This window comes from Heptranchias perlo, chromosome 9 (genome assembly GCF_035084215.1).
Source record: "Heptranchias perlo isolate sHepPer1 chromosome 9, sHepPer1.hap1, whole genome shotgun sequence".
Classification (NCBI taxonomy): Eukaryota; Metazoa; Chordata; class Chondrichthyes; order Hexanchiformes; family Hexanchidae; genus Heptranchias; species Heptranchias perlo.
The window spans coordinates 48,904,965-48,919,569 of NC_090333.1; the positions used below are offsets into that span (position 1 = coordinate 48,904,965).

Consider the following 14,605-nt stretch of genomic DNA (forward strand, 5'->3'; position numbering starts at 1 on the left):
TCCCTGCTCTAAGGTTCCCAGCCTCAGTGTATTGGTAAACCAGGGGATCACAATAAACCATGACAATTAACAAATCTTTTAAGAGTGTGAGCATAGATACCATAGGTCTGTCAGGAGTCAAAGTCAGTGACTATAGTAGATTATGTATCTAGGACTGACTATAGTAGATTATATATCTAGGTATCCAGATGAGATAGCTCTCATGTCAATGGACACGAGACATCGTGGCCAATGCACTGTTAGAAATGTTCATGTGAGTTAGGTACCCAAAAACAATTTGATTGCGTTTCCATGCTAGTTTTATACCATAAACAGTTACATACTTGTGCAAAGAGTGTCAGGTAAAAGAATTTTGATTCCCCTTACCATCGGTATTCAAACAAGCTGGTACAGAAGTTTAATGGCACACAGCAAATACATGCAGGATATAAGCAAACAGGATTGGGATAAAAAAACCTGTCCCGTTATTTATTTATAAGGACGTGGTACAAGAATCAACAAGATTCTCACCAACTGAATTGCTTTACAGACACCATTAATATCAATCAAAGGGGCATTTTCAGGGAAAACCACTGACAAGGATAGAAGTGTAGTGGAGAATGTGCTCAAGTTGAGAGAGGACCTAAGTTAGCTGAGCACATACAGGAGAATTTGTGCAGAACCACAAGACTTGGTTTAACCACAATGCCAGGCATTCTACCAGGTAGGCTGGAGTGTGCTAATGTTGCTGCCAGTGAGACAAAACAAACTGCAGGCTTACTGGGCAGTTCTCTATGCAGTGATGGAGAAACGTAAGGTAAACCCTGTAGTTGAGATAGCTTAATCAGCCAAATGTGTGGGAAGACTATCACAGGAACAGGCTGAAATTTTCCCTCACCTCTGAGGAGATGGCACTGCGCCTCATGTCCACCAGGAGAACGGCGACATCGTAGATCTCTTGGCCGAGAGCATAATCTCAGGCTCTTGATGGGCAAGATTACACACCAGTTCATCTAATCCCTACACAGAATCAGCAAGCTGCAGAAATATTGTTATGCTTCCAGTCACTATTTTCTAGGAAGCTAGGATAAGCACAGCAGCTTAACCATGAGTTAAACACAGAAACATCTAGTCCATGCACCAATGTCACACAGCATAAGGGAACACATAGACAGAGAACTACAGACGATGATGTTAGTTTTGAGTGTAATAAGGCTGTTCCAGGGCCCCTGGGCATCACTTGTGTACTGGTCCTAAATGAAAAAGGCCACGTAGTTCTGTGCGGATCATCAGAAACTAAATGACCTGACAGAGTTGATGCATATCCTGTGGCATACACAAGGGATATCCTGGAGTAGCTAGGGTTGCTACATATAACAACTCTTGACCTGACAAGAGGCTAAGCGCTGGAGCCCAGTGGTGCAATTATTACCATGATACAGCACAGACGAAAGCCATTCAGCCCATCATGCCTATGCTGGATCTTTGGTACAGCGATCCAGTTAGTCCCATTCCCCTGCTCTTTCCCTATAGCCCCGTACATTTTTTCCCTTCTAGTATTTATCCAATTCCCTTTTGAAAGCGGTTATCAAATCTGCTTCCACCACCCTTACAGGCAGTGCATTCCAGATCATAACAACTCGCTGTGTTTAAAAAAAAGTTTCCTCATGTTGCCTCGGGTTCTTTTGCCAATCACCGTAAATCTTTCCCCTCTGGTCAGCGACCCTTCTGCCACTAGAAACAGTTTCTCCTTGTTTACTCTATCAAAACTGTTCATGATTTTGAACACCTCTATCAAATCTCCTCTTAACCTTCTCTGCTCTAAGGAGAACAACCCCAACTTCCCCAGTCTCTCCATATAACTGAAGTCTCTTATCCCTGATACCATTCTAGTAAATCTCTTCTTCACCCTAAGGCCTTGACATTGTTCCAGAAGTGTGGAACCCAGAACTGAACACAATACTCCAGCTGAGGCCTAACCAGTGTTTTATAAAGGTTTAGCATAACTTCCTTGCTTTTGTACTCTATGCCTCTATTAATAAAACCAAGGATCCCAAAAGACTTCTCAACTTGTCGTGCCACCTTCAAAGATTTGTGTACATACACCCCCAGGTCTCTCTGTTCTTGTACCCCCTTTAAAATTATATCATTTAGTTTATATTGTCTCTCATCTTCCTACCAAAATGTATCACTTCGCACTTCTCTGCGTTAAATTTCATCTGCCACGTGTCTGCCCATTTCTCCAGTCTGTCCATGTCCTCCTGAAATCTGTTACTGTCCTCCACATTGTTTACTACATTTCCGAGTTTTGTGTCATCTGCAAACTTTGAAATTATACCCTCCAAACCCAAGCCCAGGTCATTAATATATATCAAAAAGAGCAGTGGTATCCTTCCCTCCAGTTTGAAAAACAATCGTTCATCACTACTCTTTGGTTTCTATGCCTTAGCCAATTTTGTATCTACACTGTCACTGTCCCTTTAAACTGTGGCCTTTGATTTTGATAACAAGTCTATTATGTGGTACTTTATCAAATGCCTTTTGAAAGTCCATATACACAACATCAACTGCACCACCTTCATCAACCCTCTCCATTATTTCATTAAAGAACTCAAATCAAGTTAGTCAAATACGAATTGCCTTTAACAAATCCGTGCTGGCTTTCCTTTATTAACCCATATTTTTTCCAAGTGCCAATTAATTTTGTCCTGGATTATTGTCTCGAAGTTTCTCCACTACCGTCATTAAGCTAACTGGCTTGTAGTTGCCAGATTTATCCCTCTCCCCTTTTTTGAACAGGGATGTAACATTTACAGTCCTCCAACCCCACCCCCATAATCTAAGGAGGATTGGAAGATTGCGGCCAGAGCCTCCGCAATTTCCACCCTTACTTCTCTCACCAACCGAGGACGCATCCCATCCGGACCGGGTGATGGGTTGTATGAGGTTATGGCCACAACTTTTGGGATGAGAAATGCATCCGTGTTCGAATGGCTTTTTAAAATTAATTCTCGGTATGCAGGAGTCGCTGGCAAGGCTGACATTTATTGCCCAGCCCTAGTTGCCTGAGAAAGGCAACTTCTTGAACTGTTGCAGTCTGTGTAGCGAAGGTGCTCCCACAACGCTGTTAAGTAGGGAGTTCCAGGATTTTGACCCTGCAATGATGAAAGAACAGCAATATATGTCCAAGTCAGGATGGCGTGTGGCTTGGAGGGGAACTTGAAGGTGATGGTGTTCCCATGCACCTGCTGATGGATTCCGTCCCGATAGGAGCTATGGATTATGCTCTGGCATATGTAGATGATAGTTATCTTTATTCGGTCCTGGGATGAACATCCCTTCCATATCGCCAATATACTAACCTGCTAAAGCAAAGCAGGTGCAACTTTGCCAATGGATAGGCTATTGCTCCTGAGTCACCAAGCAGATGGGAAGAAACGGAGTCCTGACCAGGCAAAGGTAGACTTCACTGCATAATGGGCCCACCCAAGAAACTGCTATGGACAATCCTTGGCCTGGACAGCTAACATCACTAGTTCATCCATAACCATAACAATGGACAGGTGCAGGTTCATCCTCAACTATAGTGATAAATATACCATAATGGATTTGAACTGAAAGGCCAAGCTTCATCACATGGTCTGATCTGGTGAGGTGGAGAATGCATTTGTAAAACTGAAAAGCCTTTGTGTACATACCCACCAAGGTTATACCAGAGGCTTGTGGCCCACATGAATTCAGACAGGGCATTGACACCATTGAGTCAGATGGATGGTATGGGGAACAGTACCTGGCTGTCTATCAGAGCTACAAGCTACTATTGCAAGAAACTATATACCCAGCAATTGAAAAGGAATGTTTAAGGCTCATTTGGCCATTGCAAAAATTAAAAAATACAGAACATTTATTGTATTAGTTTGGTTAAATTTTACATGACAAAAACACATTTGTTGCAATGGAGCACTGCGTTGCAAGGGTAAAACATAGTCACCCAACATTGTTACAGAATGGAATTGCTGATGCGCATTCCTGTCAAAATTAAAACGCAGTCACAGTTCTCGTAAGTGATGTGTCAGCTGCACTCATGAGGAAGTTCTGTCTTGGTGAGGGGTAGAAGAGAAGGTGGGTAGAAGGGACTTAAGTGACAAAAAATAGGTTTTTGAAATGCCACATTCAAGATGGGGGTTACACATTTATTAAAAGCCAACACACTGGCTAGAGAGACAAAAGGCTTAAAGTAAGCCTTCGAAAGGGCAAAGCACTTAATTGCAAACCTGTTAAGTGTCGCTATCTCATGAAAATATTTCTTGATTACAGAATCATATGTTACAACTCAGAACAGGTCATTCAACCCATCAAAATCTTATGTTTTCCTCCACGAGTCATACAGTTCAATCACACTCTTCTGTGCGATTCCCCTACCCTTTATATTCCTCTTTGATAAGCAATTTCCTTTTAATTTAATTCCCTTTTAAAAGTATTTATGGACTTGTCTTCAACGATGATTTGTTACAGAGAATTCCATATTCTAACCTTACTTTTAATTCTTATGCTTACCTTAAATTTGTGCCCTCCTGTTGACCAATGGAAATGATCTATCATTATTTATCTGAGCATAAGCCTTAAGATCTCTATCAGGTCACCCATACCTTTCTCAGTTGCTGTGAAAAAAGCCCTAAATTCTCAACTCTCTCTTCATAACTGTAATCCCTCGTCTGTGGTATTATCTGATGAATCAAACGTTAAAACTTTCTATTGCATCATTCCAATAATGGGGTGCCCAAAATTGTATGCAATACTCCAACTCTGGCCGTACACAAGTTGAACATCACCTCCTTGCTTTTGTATTCTATGACTCTAGATACAAAAATCAAGGATTCAGTGTGCCTTTTTTATAGCCTGATCTACTTGTATTGCCACCATTAATAACCTGTGTATCTGCACAAAATCTCTCTGCTCCTCTACCCCATTTAAAATCTTACCATATAAAAAGTGCATTTCCTTACCAAACTTTTGTTTCCAAAATGTATAATTTTTACATTTATCTAAATTAAATTCTGTATGCCACTTATCTGTCTATCTTTCTAGCCTATACGTTAAAAACAGTGGATGTCCAAAGGGACCTAGGGGTACAGGTACATAGATCATTGAAGTGTCATGGAGGGAGTGCAGCATAGGCTTACTAGAATGATACCCGGACTTCAAGGGTTAAGTTACGAGGAGAGATTACGCAAATTGGAGTTGTATTCTCTAGAGTTTCGAAGGTTTAGGGGTGATCTGATCGAAGTTTATAAGATATTAAGGGGAACAGATAGGGTGGATAGAGAGAAACTATTTCCGCTGGTTGGGGATTCTAGGACTAGGGGGCACAGTCTAAAAATTAGAGCCAGACCTTTCAGGAGTGAGATTAGAAAACATTTCTACACACAAAGGGTGGTAGAAGTTTGGAACTCTCTCCTGCAAACGGCAATTGATACTAGCTCAATTGCTAAATTTAAATGTGAGATAGATAGCTTTTTGGCAACCAAAGGTATTAAGGGATATGGGCCAAAGGCGGGTATATGGAGTTAGAGCACAGATCAGCCATGATCTTATCAAATGGCGGAGCAGGCACGAATGGCCTACTCCTGTTCCTATGTATACTTCTCCTGCAGTCTTCACAGCTCTTATCACAATTTGGCATGCATCTAATTTTTCATCAGAAAATTTCAATATTGTTCCTTTGATTCTAAGTTCAGATTATTTATGTATGCATAGTAAATAAAGGCTGCCCAACTTAGCTCCTGATGAATACCACCCCTTTCCATTCCCTCTACTCCTACCCTCCAACCATTGCTCTGTTCCATGTGACCATATTCCTCTTAATTCAACCGGTCATTAATGATTGTTATCTACCAGACTATTAACTCATCACCTTGCTGGGCTTTTCGTCTTGTGAATCTATCAGACCAAAAGGGGATTCCTGGACATAAATGCTACAGAAGTGCCAGGCATTACTTGATCTGGCCATGAAGTGCAGGGACAGAACGTGGCTCTATTGGTATATTCCTACTTTAATCCTGCAAAGTCTGTATTCTGTTGGTCTGCTAAGGAATCAACTGCTACATCCATGGAAGTGGGTGCGTGGTGTCGGACCAAAAGTATCAATGAATTTAAATCACTGAACTTCATTTGTCAGGGGTGTAACTGGCAATAAGCAGCTAAAATGCTGGGAGCAAACAACCGGGACCATGGCATACATCTTGGGGCTCTCAAGTAGATACTTTGCTCTGGTCAAACTCAATCAAAACATTTCTGGGGTACATATCAACCAACAGTAAACCCAAGCAGGAGACAGCCATGGCTCAGTTGGTAGAACTCTTGCCTCTCAGTCAGAAGGTTATGGTTTTATGTCCCACTTGAGCACAAAATCCAGGCTGACACTTCAGTGCAGTACTGAGGGAACACGGCACTGTTGGAAGTGCGTCTTTCAGGTTGTTGTAAAAAATCCCGTGGCGCCATTTGAAGAAGAGCAGGGGAGTTCTCCTGGTGTCCTGGCCAACATTTAGCCCTCAACCAATATCACCAAAACAGATCATCTCATTGCTGTTTGTGGGACCTTGCTGTGCGCAAATTGGCTGCCATGTTTCCTATATTACAACAGTGACTACACTTCAATGCAAATTTTTAAATTATACTGTAGCAGCCAAAAGGCAAAATTACATCCTTACTTCCAACTGCTGTTTTCCTTCAGCACTTTAAAACTGATTGAAACAGAGACCATGTCAACAAGGAAAGGGAAATAAATGGAAAAGGGAACAGGGCAGGCACACAGGGTTAGGACTACTGCTCGTGTGGTGGATAAACATCAAGGTGGACTGGTTGGGCGGAATGGCCTGTTCTTGTGTTGTAATTTCTATGTAATTCCATGCATTGTGTAACAAAAGCTTTTCTTTTTTCATCAGTCCCTTAATAACTAATTTCTTATATATTCTGTATCTAATCCACAGATTTTGTAACCCAATGAAATTTCTTGCATAAACCTATGACATCACAAACCATTAATAATCTCATCAGATCATCACACACCAAGGACACTGAACATTAAGCACAGCTTGCATAAGCATCGACAGCCACTGTCAGTGTGAAACAGATCAACCAATCTCTTAAAGAACCATTTATTATGCCGTTTTGGACAGTTTGAATACCTCAATTACACTATTGGTTTGTAATCGCTGCCAGGAACCCATTATTCTTTATCTATGTACTTTATCCACTGTATTCCACATTCCCAATTCTAGTTAACACCTGATCCTCACTCCTTTAACTTATAATCTGTCCATTACCTTTATTTGTGTGATCAAGTAAATACAACTATTAAACAAAAAAAAATTAAGACTTTATTTAGATAGTTGGTAAACTGATCATTACTTTAATGGGGAAGGAATACGAATTATACACTTTCCCCACAAATATTCATTTGTTAGTTTTGATTCCTTTAATATTCTTTGTTGTAAACTCAGAAGTAGGTTTCCAATGATATCACAATAATGATATCTAATAAAGAGAACTGAGCGTGAAGCTTTCTTGCAACACTCTAAAATCATGGTAATTTTTTCTTGATCGTTTTAGAAGTGTTTCAATTTCTAATTTCAGCACGGCTTTAGTGCACTAGACAGGAAACCTTTACATTTGGTTTCCAGTTAAAAAAAATTATAGCAAATATTTAGAATTGCCCTTATTAAAAGGCACCAAGAGTAACAATAAGCAGTTACTTATATAGGAAAGTGAGATTTCCTACAATTTTCTTCCCTTTTAAAATGATTATGGAACTATTTAACTGAATTTACTGATGCGCACAATATGAAATCAGTAAACATTTATTTGCAAGAGAACAAGTGAATGATTTCAACCACGAGGAAACAAGACAGCAGTAACAGATGGTTTGAAACAATAGATAAACTGATCAAGCAAAAATTAATTCTCCAGTAAACAGTGTTATCGGGAGACATTTAAATTGTAGCTGGTCCGGGCTGGAAAGTCTACCAAAGGTCAATCTGGTCAATGTAACAAATAAACAAGGTAAATAAAAAAGTGGGTAGAATTACTGGGTTCTAAATTTTGAAACAAAAATATGTTCCACTAGTAATCTGTGATAGGGAAACTCAGCTAGATCTGGCACCTCAAGGCTGTATACTGTGGTAAGCGAAGTATAAGTATATCTTCACTTGTCTTATTATAAAAAAAATTTTTCCATTTTTCACAAATGTAGCATTAAGAGGGTAAGAATGCTGGAAAAAGATAATCAAATCTGCATTCTTACAAAATTAGAGCATTTAGCAGCATAAACCATATCTAATTTGGTTTTTAAATAAAAATTCTAAAATTATCACTTACCCTTTCAAGATCCTCAATTTCTGAGCTGAAATTGTTATCACCTTCCATCATTTCCTCCTCCTCAAGTGTGCGTTCATCATCAAAATCATGCACCAGCATATCAGCTGATGGATCAAAATCATGGTCCTCTGAGCCTGCTGAACCCCCTATAGAAGGCATTTTTTTTTTGCGGGGGGGGGGGGTAAAGAAAGAGCACATAATGTAATTTTTTAATATCTCAACAATTACATACTGCCTTTGATACAAGACTCTGCTTTTACAATATTATTTAATACAAATTTTATGGTTTTGCATTCCAACATTGATTTGGTTCTACAAGGCATAACAACTACACAACTCTGCCAGCACAATTAACTGACAGAATTTGCGATAGAGAATTCACCATCAGATTACATTTCAAAAGCAAAAAAAAATCTGCTTTTTGAAGTCTGCAGCTTTAGATTTACACAGAATCTCCCATTGTTATTTACATTAATGTGCTTGAAGATCTGTGCAGCTTCCAACACTACCTATTTCCACAACACATCGCAATGCAACTGGAAGTTTTACTATAAATACAGACCTTAAGGAAAGTTTACATTTACTGTACCTGGGCTCGAGCTTCCAACGGAAGGCTGTAAATTTAAAAAAAACTTTTTTAAAGATCCAAAATAAATTTTCTAGTGAAAACATTTCAAAAACAAATGCAAATTTTTCACATCAAAGGACTTAATTGATCTTTTAAGAGCTACAAAAAAACACGGTAAAACCTCCTTAAAGGTGAAATTGTTTTCACACTAATATTTTACTTGTATTCACAACCTCTCCCCCTCTCAAAATGATGTTTGGAAGCGATGATAAATATACAAAGGAAAAAGTTAGACGCCTGACTGCAATGTCACAGTTGGGAATGGTGGGGGGGGGGGGGGGGTTACTAGAAAAGTTTGTTTTATACGAAGCTGGAGACACTAACAGGCGGACTTTCTCATCAGACCTGGAGCGGAAGCTTAAGAAAAATTACTGAAACTTCAAAGTAAATTTGATAAATTCCGAAAAATTTTTTTATCGGAAATTCTTTTAGGAAAAACAGCTTTTAATTTTTTTTTAGGAAAGAAGAGAATTCTGTGAGGAAAAAAAAATTACCCTAAATAAGGCCTAGCGGATATGAAAGGAACTTCAACATGGGGGAAAAAGCGCGCCGCGAAGCCTGGCTCCGGCACAGCGCCCAATAATATTTCCACAACTTAATAATATTTAACCCAAAGGAAAAACGCACAAAAAGTTTATTACTTGAATGTCTCCTCTTTAAAATTGTATATTTTCCTTTTTAAAAACCACTTGATTTGAATTCAGAGATTAATGACGATAAAGTTTGAAAATAAATATTAAAAATAAGATTTTAAAATTAACTTTTTATTTTTTTTTGAAGAGATAAGTCTGTTGACGGGTCCGCCTTACCTCCGCCATTTTCTAATTTCGGGTCGGAGAGTGAGGTCATTTCTTGACCCGGATGTACTCCCGAGCCCGCCTCTCCCCAGCCCGCGAGGTAACGAATTCGCTGATTGGATGAGAATATAACTTGTCTCCTTTCCATGTAAAGTAATATCATCCGTTCACAGTTTACTTCTGTCGACTATTTGAAAATGTTTTTTTTTAGTCTGCTGGTTAAAACTATTTTTCAAATGCCAGCTGGAAGTTACAATAAGAATAAGTTGGTTTCGTTTGAATAGTGACCAATCAAGTCGAAGTTTCTTGCAAGTGTGGGCGGTGGAAGTGGGAGGAGCGTGGTAACTATGGTAACGGTAAACGCCCCGCCCTGACACCGGCACTGTCGCCTAGGAACGGACCAAGCGGCTCCGAGTGAGAGCTGCCGCGCCAGACCCAACAGTTAATCCGCCATCCTGTTGGAATCGTCGGAAAAATAACAATGAAGAAAATCAACCCCTCGATGACGTGAGTTTTATTAATTTTGTGGCACGTTTTATAAAGTGCTAAATTAAAGAGTGAGCCGTATTTCCTCCCGGCGCTTTGTTTCCAACCTCCTCTCCTGAGGACGGTCCCAAAGGCCTCTGCAGCCCTCTGGTATTCAGTGCATGTTCGGGGTCCCAGATCTACATTTCAACTCATTGAGGTTTGTTCTTAGTGATCCTAGGCCGAGAAGTGGGTCTGCTCATGGGCCTAGGCTGCAATTTATTTTTCTGAGCCACCTTGGGGGAACTACCACTGGGACACTGGGTTGACTTCCATAGCGTCGAGGCTAGCAAGATTCTGAACGTTTGTGCAGCTTCTCATTTCCCTTTATGCTCTCCGATGTCCCAGCAGGTGCACGAGCGATGATGCATAACTAGACACGTCCATCCCTTTAATATGGAAAAGAAGGAGTTGCTTTGATATTTATAATTAAGGGTGCAAAGGTTTCAGAATATATATTGACATTTCCCCATCAAGTGTCACTTTTGAATTCTGTTACTTAAAAATCATTGTTTTGTTTTATGCTGCACAGGTGAGATTTTGTGGATGGCATAAACAAGTGATTGTTTTGTCAAATTGCTTGACTAACTTTGTTGTGTAGTGCCTCATTTAGTTAAACTGCTTTGTATGGTGTCATAAAATCACTCTTGTAAGTGACTTACTGGTTGTGATATGTAGCTTTACTTTTTTCCTAAGGAAATAAATTAGCAGTGTACTACCAATGCAACAGCCTCCTTTTTTGAACTCCCATCCTCCTCTCTCCATAAACTCCAGCGTGTTCAAAATTCAGCTGCACCAAGTCCGGCTTGCCCCTTGTCCCTGTTCTTGCTAATCGACACAATACATTAAATTTAAACTCCCCTTCCTCATTTTGAAATCTCTCTGACCTTGCCCCACTCTGCCTTTGCAACCCACTCCAATCTTGCCTCTTCTTTCATATCTCATGGTTATCAGACAGTGTCCTTCTATGCATCCCATCTTCTCATTGCCCTACCAATGGTGGTAGCACCTTAGCTATTTTGATACTATTCTCTGGAACTGCCTCCCTAAACCTATCTGCCTCTCTACTTTTCTCTTGGCTTTGAAAAGCCTCCTTAATTTGGATTTGGGTACAAGGAACATAATCATGACATTTGTTGACAACACAAAAGTAGATTTGGCAAATAATGAGAAGGGCTGTAAAAGATTTCAGGGTGACAGACAGATAATGGAATGGGTAGTTGGTAGCAGATACCATTTAATGTGGAGAAGTGTGAAGTAATACATTTTGGGAAAAAAAAACAAGGAATGGAAGTATACACAATATAAAGATGTTGAAGGGTGTGGAGGAACAGAGATAATTAGGAGTTCATATACATAATTGCCTGGAAAGGTGATGAAGCCATAAAAAAGGCCAAAAGCATTTTGCTTTTTATAAATATAGGCATTAAATACAAGTGTAAAGAAGTAATAATAAATTTATACAAAACACTGGTTAGATCACAGTTAGAGTTGTGTGTGTAGCTTTGAGTGCCCCAAGGCCCCATACATTAAATCCATGAGAGCTTCAAGTATAAGTTCACGAAGATATTGCCAGGGACGGGAAATTAAAGTTATGTGGAGAGACTTGTGAGACAAGAACCATTTCCACTGGAGCAGAGACGGTTAAGAGAAGATTTAATGAAGGATTTTGATGGATGAATAAAGAAAGACTATTTCTTCTAGTTAGTGAGTCAGTGATGAAGGGTCATCATTACTACGAGAGTGAGGAGAGAGTTTCGGAAAATATTTTTTACACGTCGGATTGATGGAATGCTTTGCCATAGGGAGTGGTTGTATTGTATCCATTGAATCCTTTAAAGCAGAGATTCCCAATTTTTTTTGCTGAACTCCCCTTTGGAGATTCCTGTCTCATGTGTGCCTCCCTTTTTCTAAGAAACAATGGACGGAATTTTGGACTGCAGCAGGGGCGTAAAACAGGCTGTAGTGGATTGGCTGTTCGTTATACACCCACGCCGAAGATGAAAGTTCCACCCAGTATTTTTGCAAGGAACAAGAGGATTTTATTTTCTCTGCTAACATAATAATAACTTGCATTTATAGGAACATAGGAACAGGAATAGGCCATTCAGCCCCTCGTGCCTGCTCCGCCATTTGATAAGATCACGGCTGATCTGTGATCTAACTCCATATACCTGCCTTTGGCCCATATCTCTTTATACCTTTGGTTGCCAAAAAGCTATCTATCTCAGATTTAAATTTAACAATTGAGCTAGTATCAATTGCCATTTGCGGAAGAGAGTTCCAAACTTCTACCACCCTTTGTGTGTAGAAATGTTTTCTAATCTCACTCCTGAAAGGTCTGGCTCTAATTTTTAGACTGTGCCCCCTACTCTTAGAATCCCCAACCAGCGGAAATAGTTTCTCTCTATCCACCCTATCTGTTCCCCTTAATATCTTATAAACTTCGGTCGGATCACCCCTAAACCTTCTAAACTCTAGAGAATACAACCCCAATTTGTGTAATCTCTCCTCGTAACTTAACCCATGAAGTCCGGGTATCATTCTAGTAAGCCTACGCTGCACTCCCTCCAAGGCCAATATGTCCTTCCGAAGGTGCGGTGCCCAGAACTGCTCACAGTACTCCACCCTATATTTCTGCACCTGTTCATGACACCTCAATGATCTATGTACCTGAACCCCTAAGTCCCTTTGGACATCCACTGTTTATAACTTTTTACCATTTAGAAAGTACCCTGTTCTATCCTTTTTTGATCCAAAGTGGATGACCTCACATTTGCCTCACATTGAATTCCATTTGCCACAGTTTTGCCCATTCACCTAATCTATCAATTTCGCTTTGCAATTTTATGTTTTCATCTACACTGCTTACAATGCCACCAATCTTTGTGTCATCGGCAAACTTAGATATGAGACTTTCTATGCCTTCATCTAAGTCGTTAATAAATATTGTGAATAATTGAGGCCCCAAGACAGATCCCTGCAGGACTCCACTAGTCACATCCTGCCAATGTGAGTACCTACCCATTAGCCCTACTCTCTGTCGCCTTTCGCTCAGCCAACTTCCTAACCAAGTCCGTACTTTTCCCTCGATTCCATGGGCTTCTATCTTAGCTAACAGTCTCTTATGTGGGACTTTATCAAATGCCTTCTGGAAGTCCATATAAATAACATCCATTGACATTCCCCCGTCCACTACTTTAGTCACCTTTTCAAAAAATTCAGTCAGGTTTATCAGGCATGACCTACCTTTCACAAATCCATGCTGGCTCTCTCTGATTAACTGAAAATTCTCGAGGTGTTCAGTCACCTTATCCTTAATTATAGACTCCAGCATTTTCCCCATAACAGATGTTAGGCTAACTGGTCTATAATTCCCTGGTTTCCCTCTCTCTCCTTTCTTAAAAAGCAGAGTGACATGTGCAATTTTCCAATCTGGAGGGACAGTTCCTGAATCTAGAGAACTTTGAAAGATTATAGTTAGGGCATCTGCAATGTGCTCACCTACTTCCTTTAAAACCCTGGGATGGAAACCATCTGGTCCTGGGGATTTGTCACCTTTTTAGTGCTATTATTTTCTTCATTACTGTTGTTTTACTTATGTTAATTTTATTGAGTCCCTATCCTCGATTCAATATTAGTTTTCTTGGGATTTCCGGCATGCTATCCTCTTTTTCTACTGTAAATACTGACGCAAAGTAATTATTCAACATGTCCGCCATTTCCCCATTGTCAATGACAATATTCCCACTTTCAGTTTTTAAGGGGCCAACACTGCTCCTGACCACTCTCTTTTTCCTAATATAACTATAAAAGTTCTTCATATTGGTTTTGACATCCCTTGCAAGTTTCTTTTCATACACTCTTTTTGTAGCTCTTACTATCTGTTTTGTGACCCTTTGTTGATCTTTGTATCTTTCCCATTCACCAGGATATGTGCCATTTTTTGCCTTTTTGTGTGCCCTTTCCTTATGTCTTATACTGTCCCTTACCTCTTTAGTTGTCCATGGCTGTTTTTTTTGGCAAGTAGAGTTCTTGCCCCTCAGGGGTATAAACCGATTCTGTATCACGGTAAATGTTTCTTTAAACATTTCCCACTGATCATCAGTCGTTTTACCCATTAACAGATTTGCCCAGTTTACTGTGGACAGTCTCTGTCTCATCCCATTGAAGTCGAACTTACCCAAGTCTAGAATCTTAGCAGCTGATTCACTTTTTTCCCTTTCAAACACTACCTTGAACTCGATCATGTTATGATCGCTATTGCATAGATGTTCACACACAGTTAAGCTGTTAACTA

The 14,605-nt window shown here is 39.9% G+C and overlaps 2 protein-coding genes across 7 annotated transcripts in view; one reads left to right on the plus strand and one right to left on the minus strand.

Moving 5' to 3' along the window:
* LOC137325364 (mesoderm induction early response protein 1-like) overlaps positions 1–9,836 on the minus strand; it is a 48,681-nt gene extending 38,845 nt beyond the window's left edge. Inside the window, 3 exon segments of the mRNA XM_067990375.1 lie at positions 8,356–8,501; positions 8,945–8,969; positions 9,793–9,836. Coding sequence (XP_067846476.1) covers positions 8,356–8,501; positions 8,945–8,969; positions 9,793–9,801 — 180 coding nt within the window. The 5' untranslated portion in view covers positions 9,802–9,836.
* Positions 9,837–10,046: 210 nt separating this feature from the next.
* The window catches only part of dnai4 (dynein axonemal intermediate chain 4), a 116,433-nt gene continuing 111,874 nt past the window's right edge, over positions 10,047–14,605 (plus strand). For 3 of the 6 annotated variants that reach the window (XM_067990370.1, XM_067990369.1, XM_067990373.1), the window contains exon 1: positions 10,051–10,287. In XM_067990370.1, coding sequence (XP_067846471.1) covers positions 10,262–10,287 — 26 coding nt within the window. In that variant the 5' untranslated portion in view covers positions 10,051–10,261. Of the gene's footprint in view, positions 10,288–14,605 lie in introns of all 6 variants that reach the window. The other 3 variants (XM_067990374.1, XM_067990368.1, XM_067990372.1) reach the window with 3 other exon arrangements.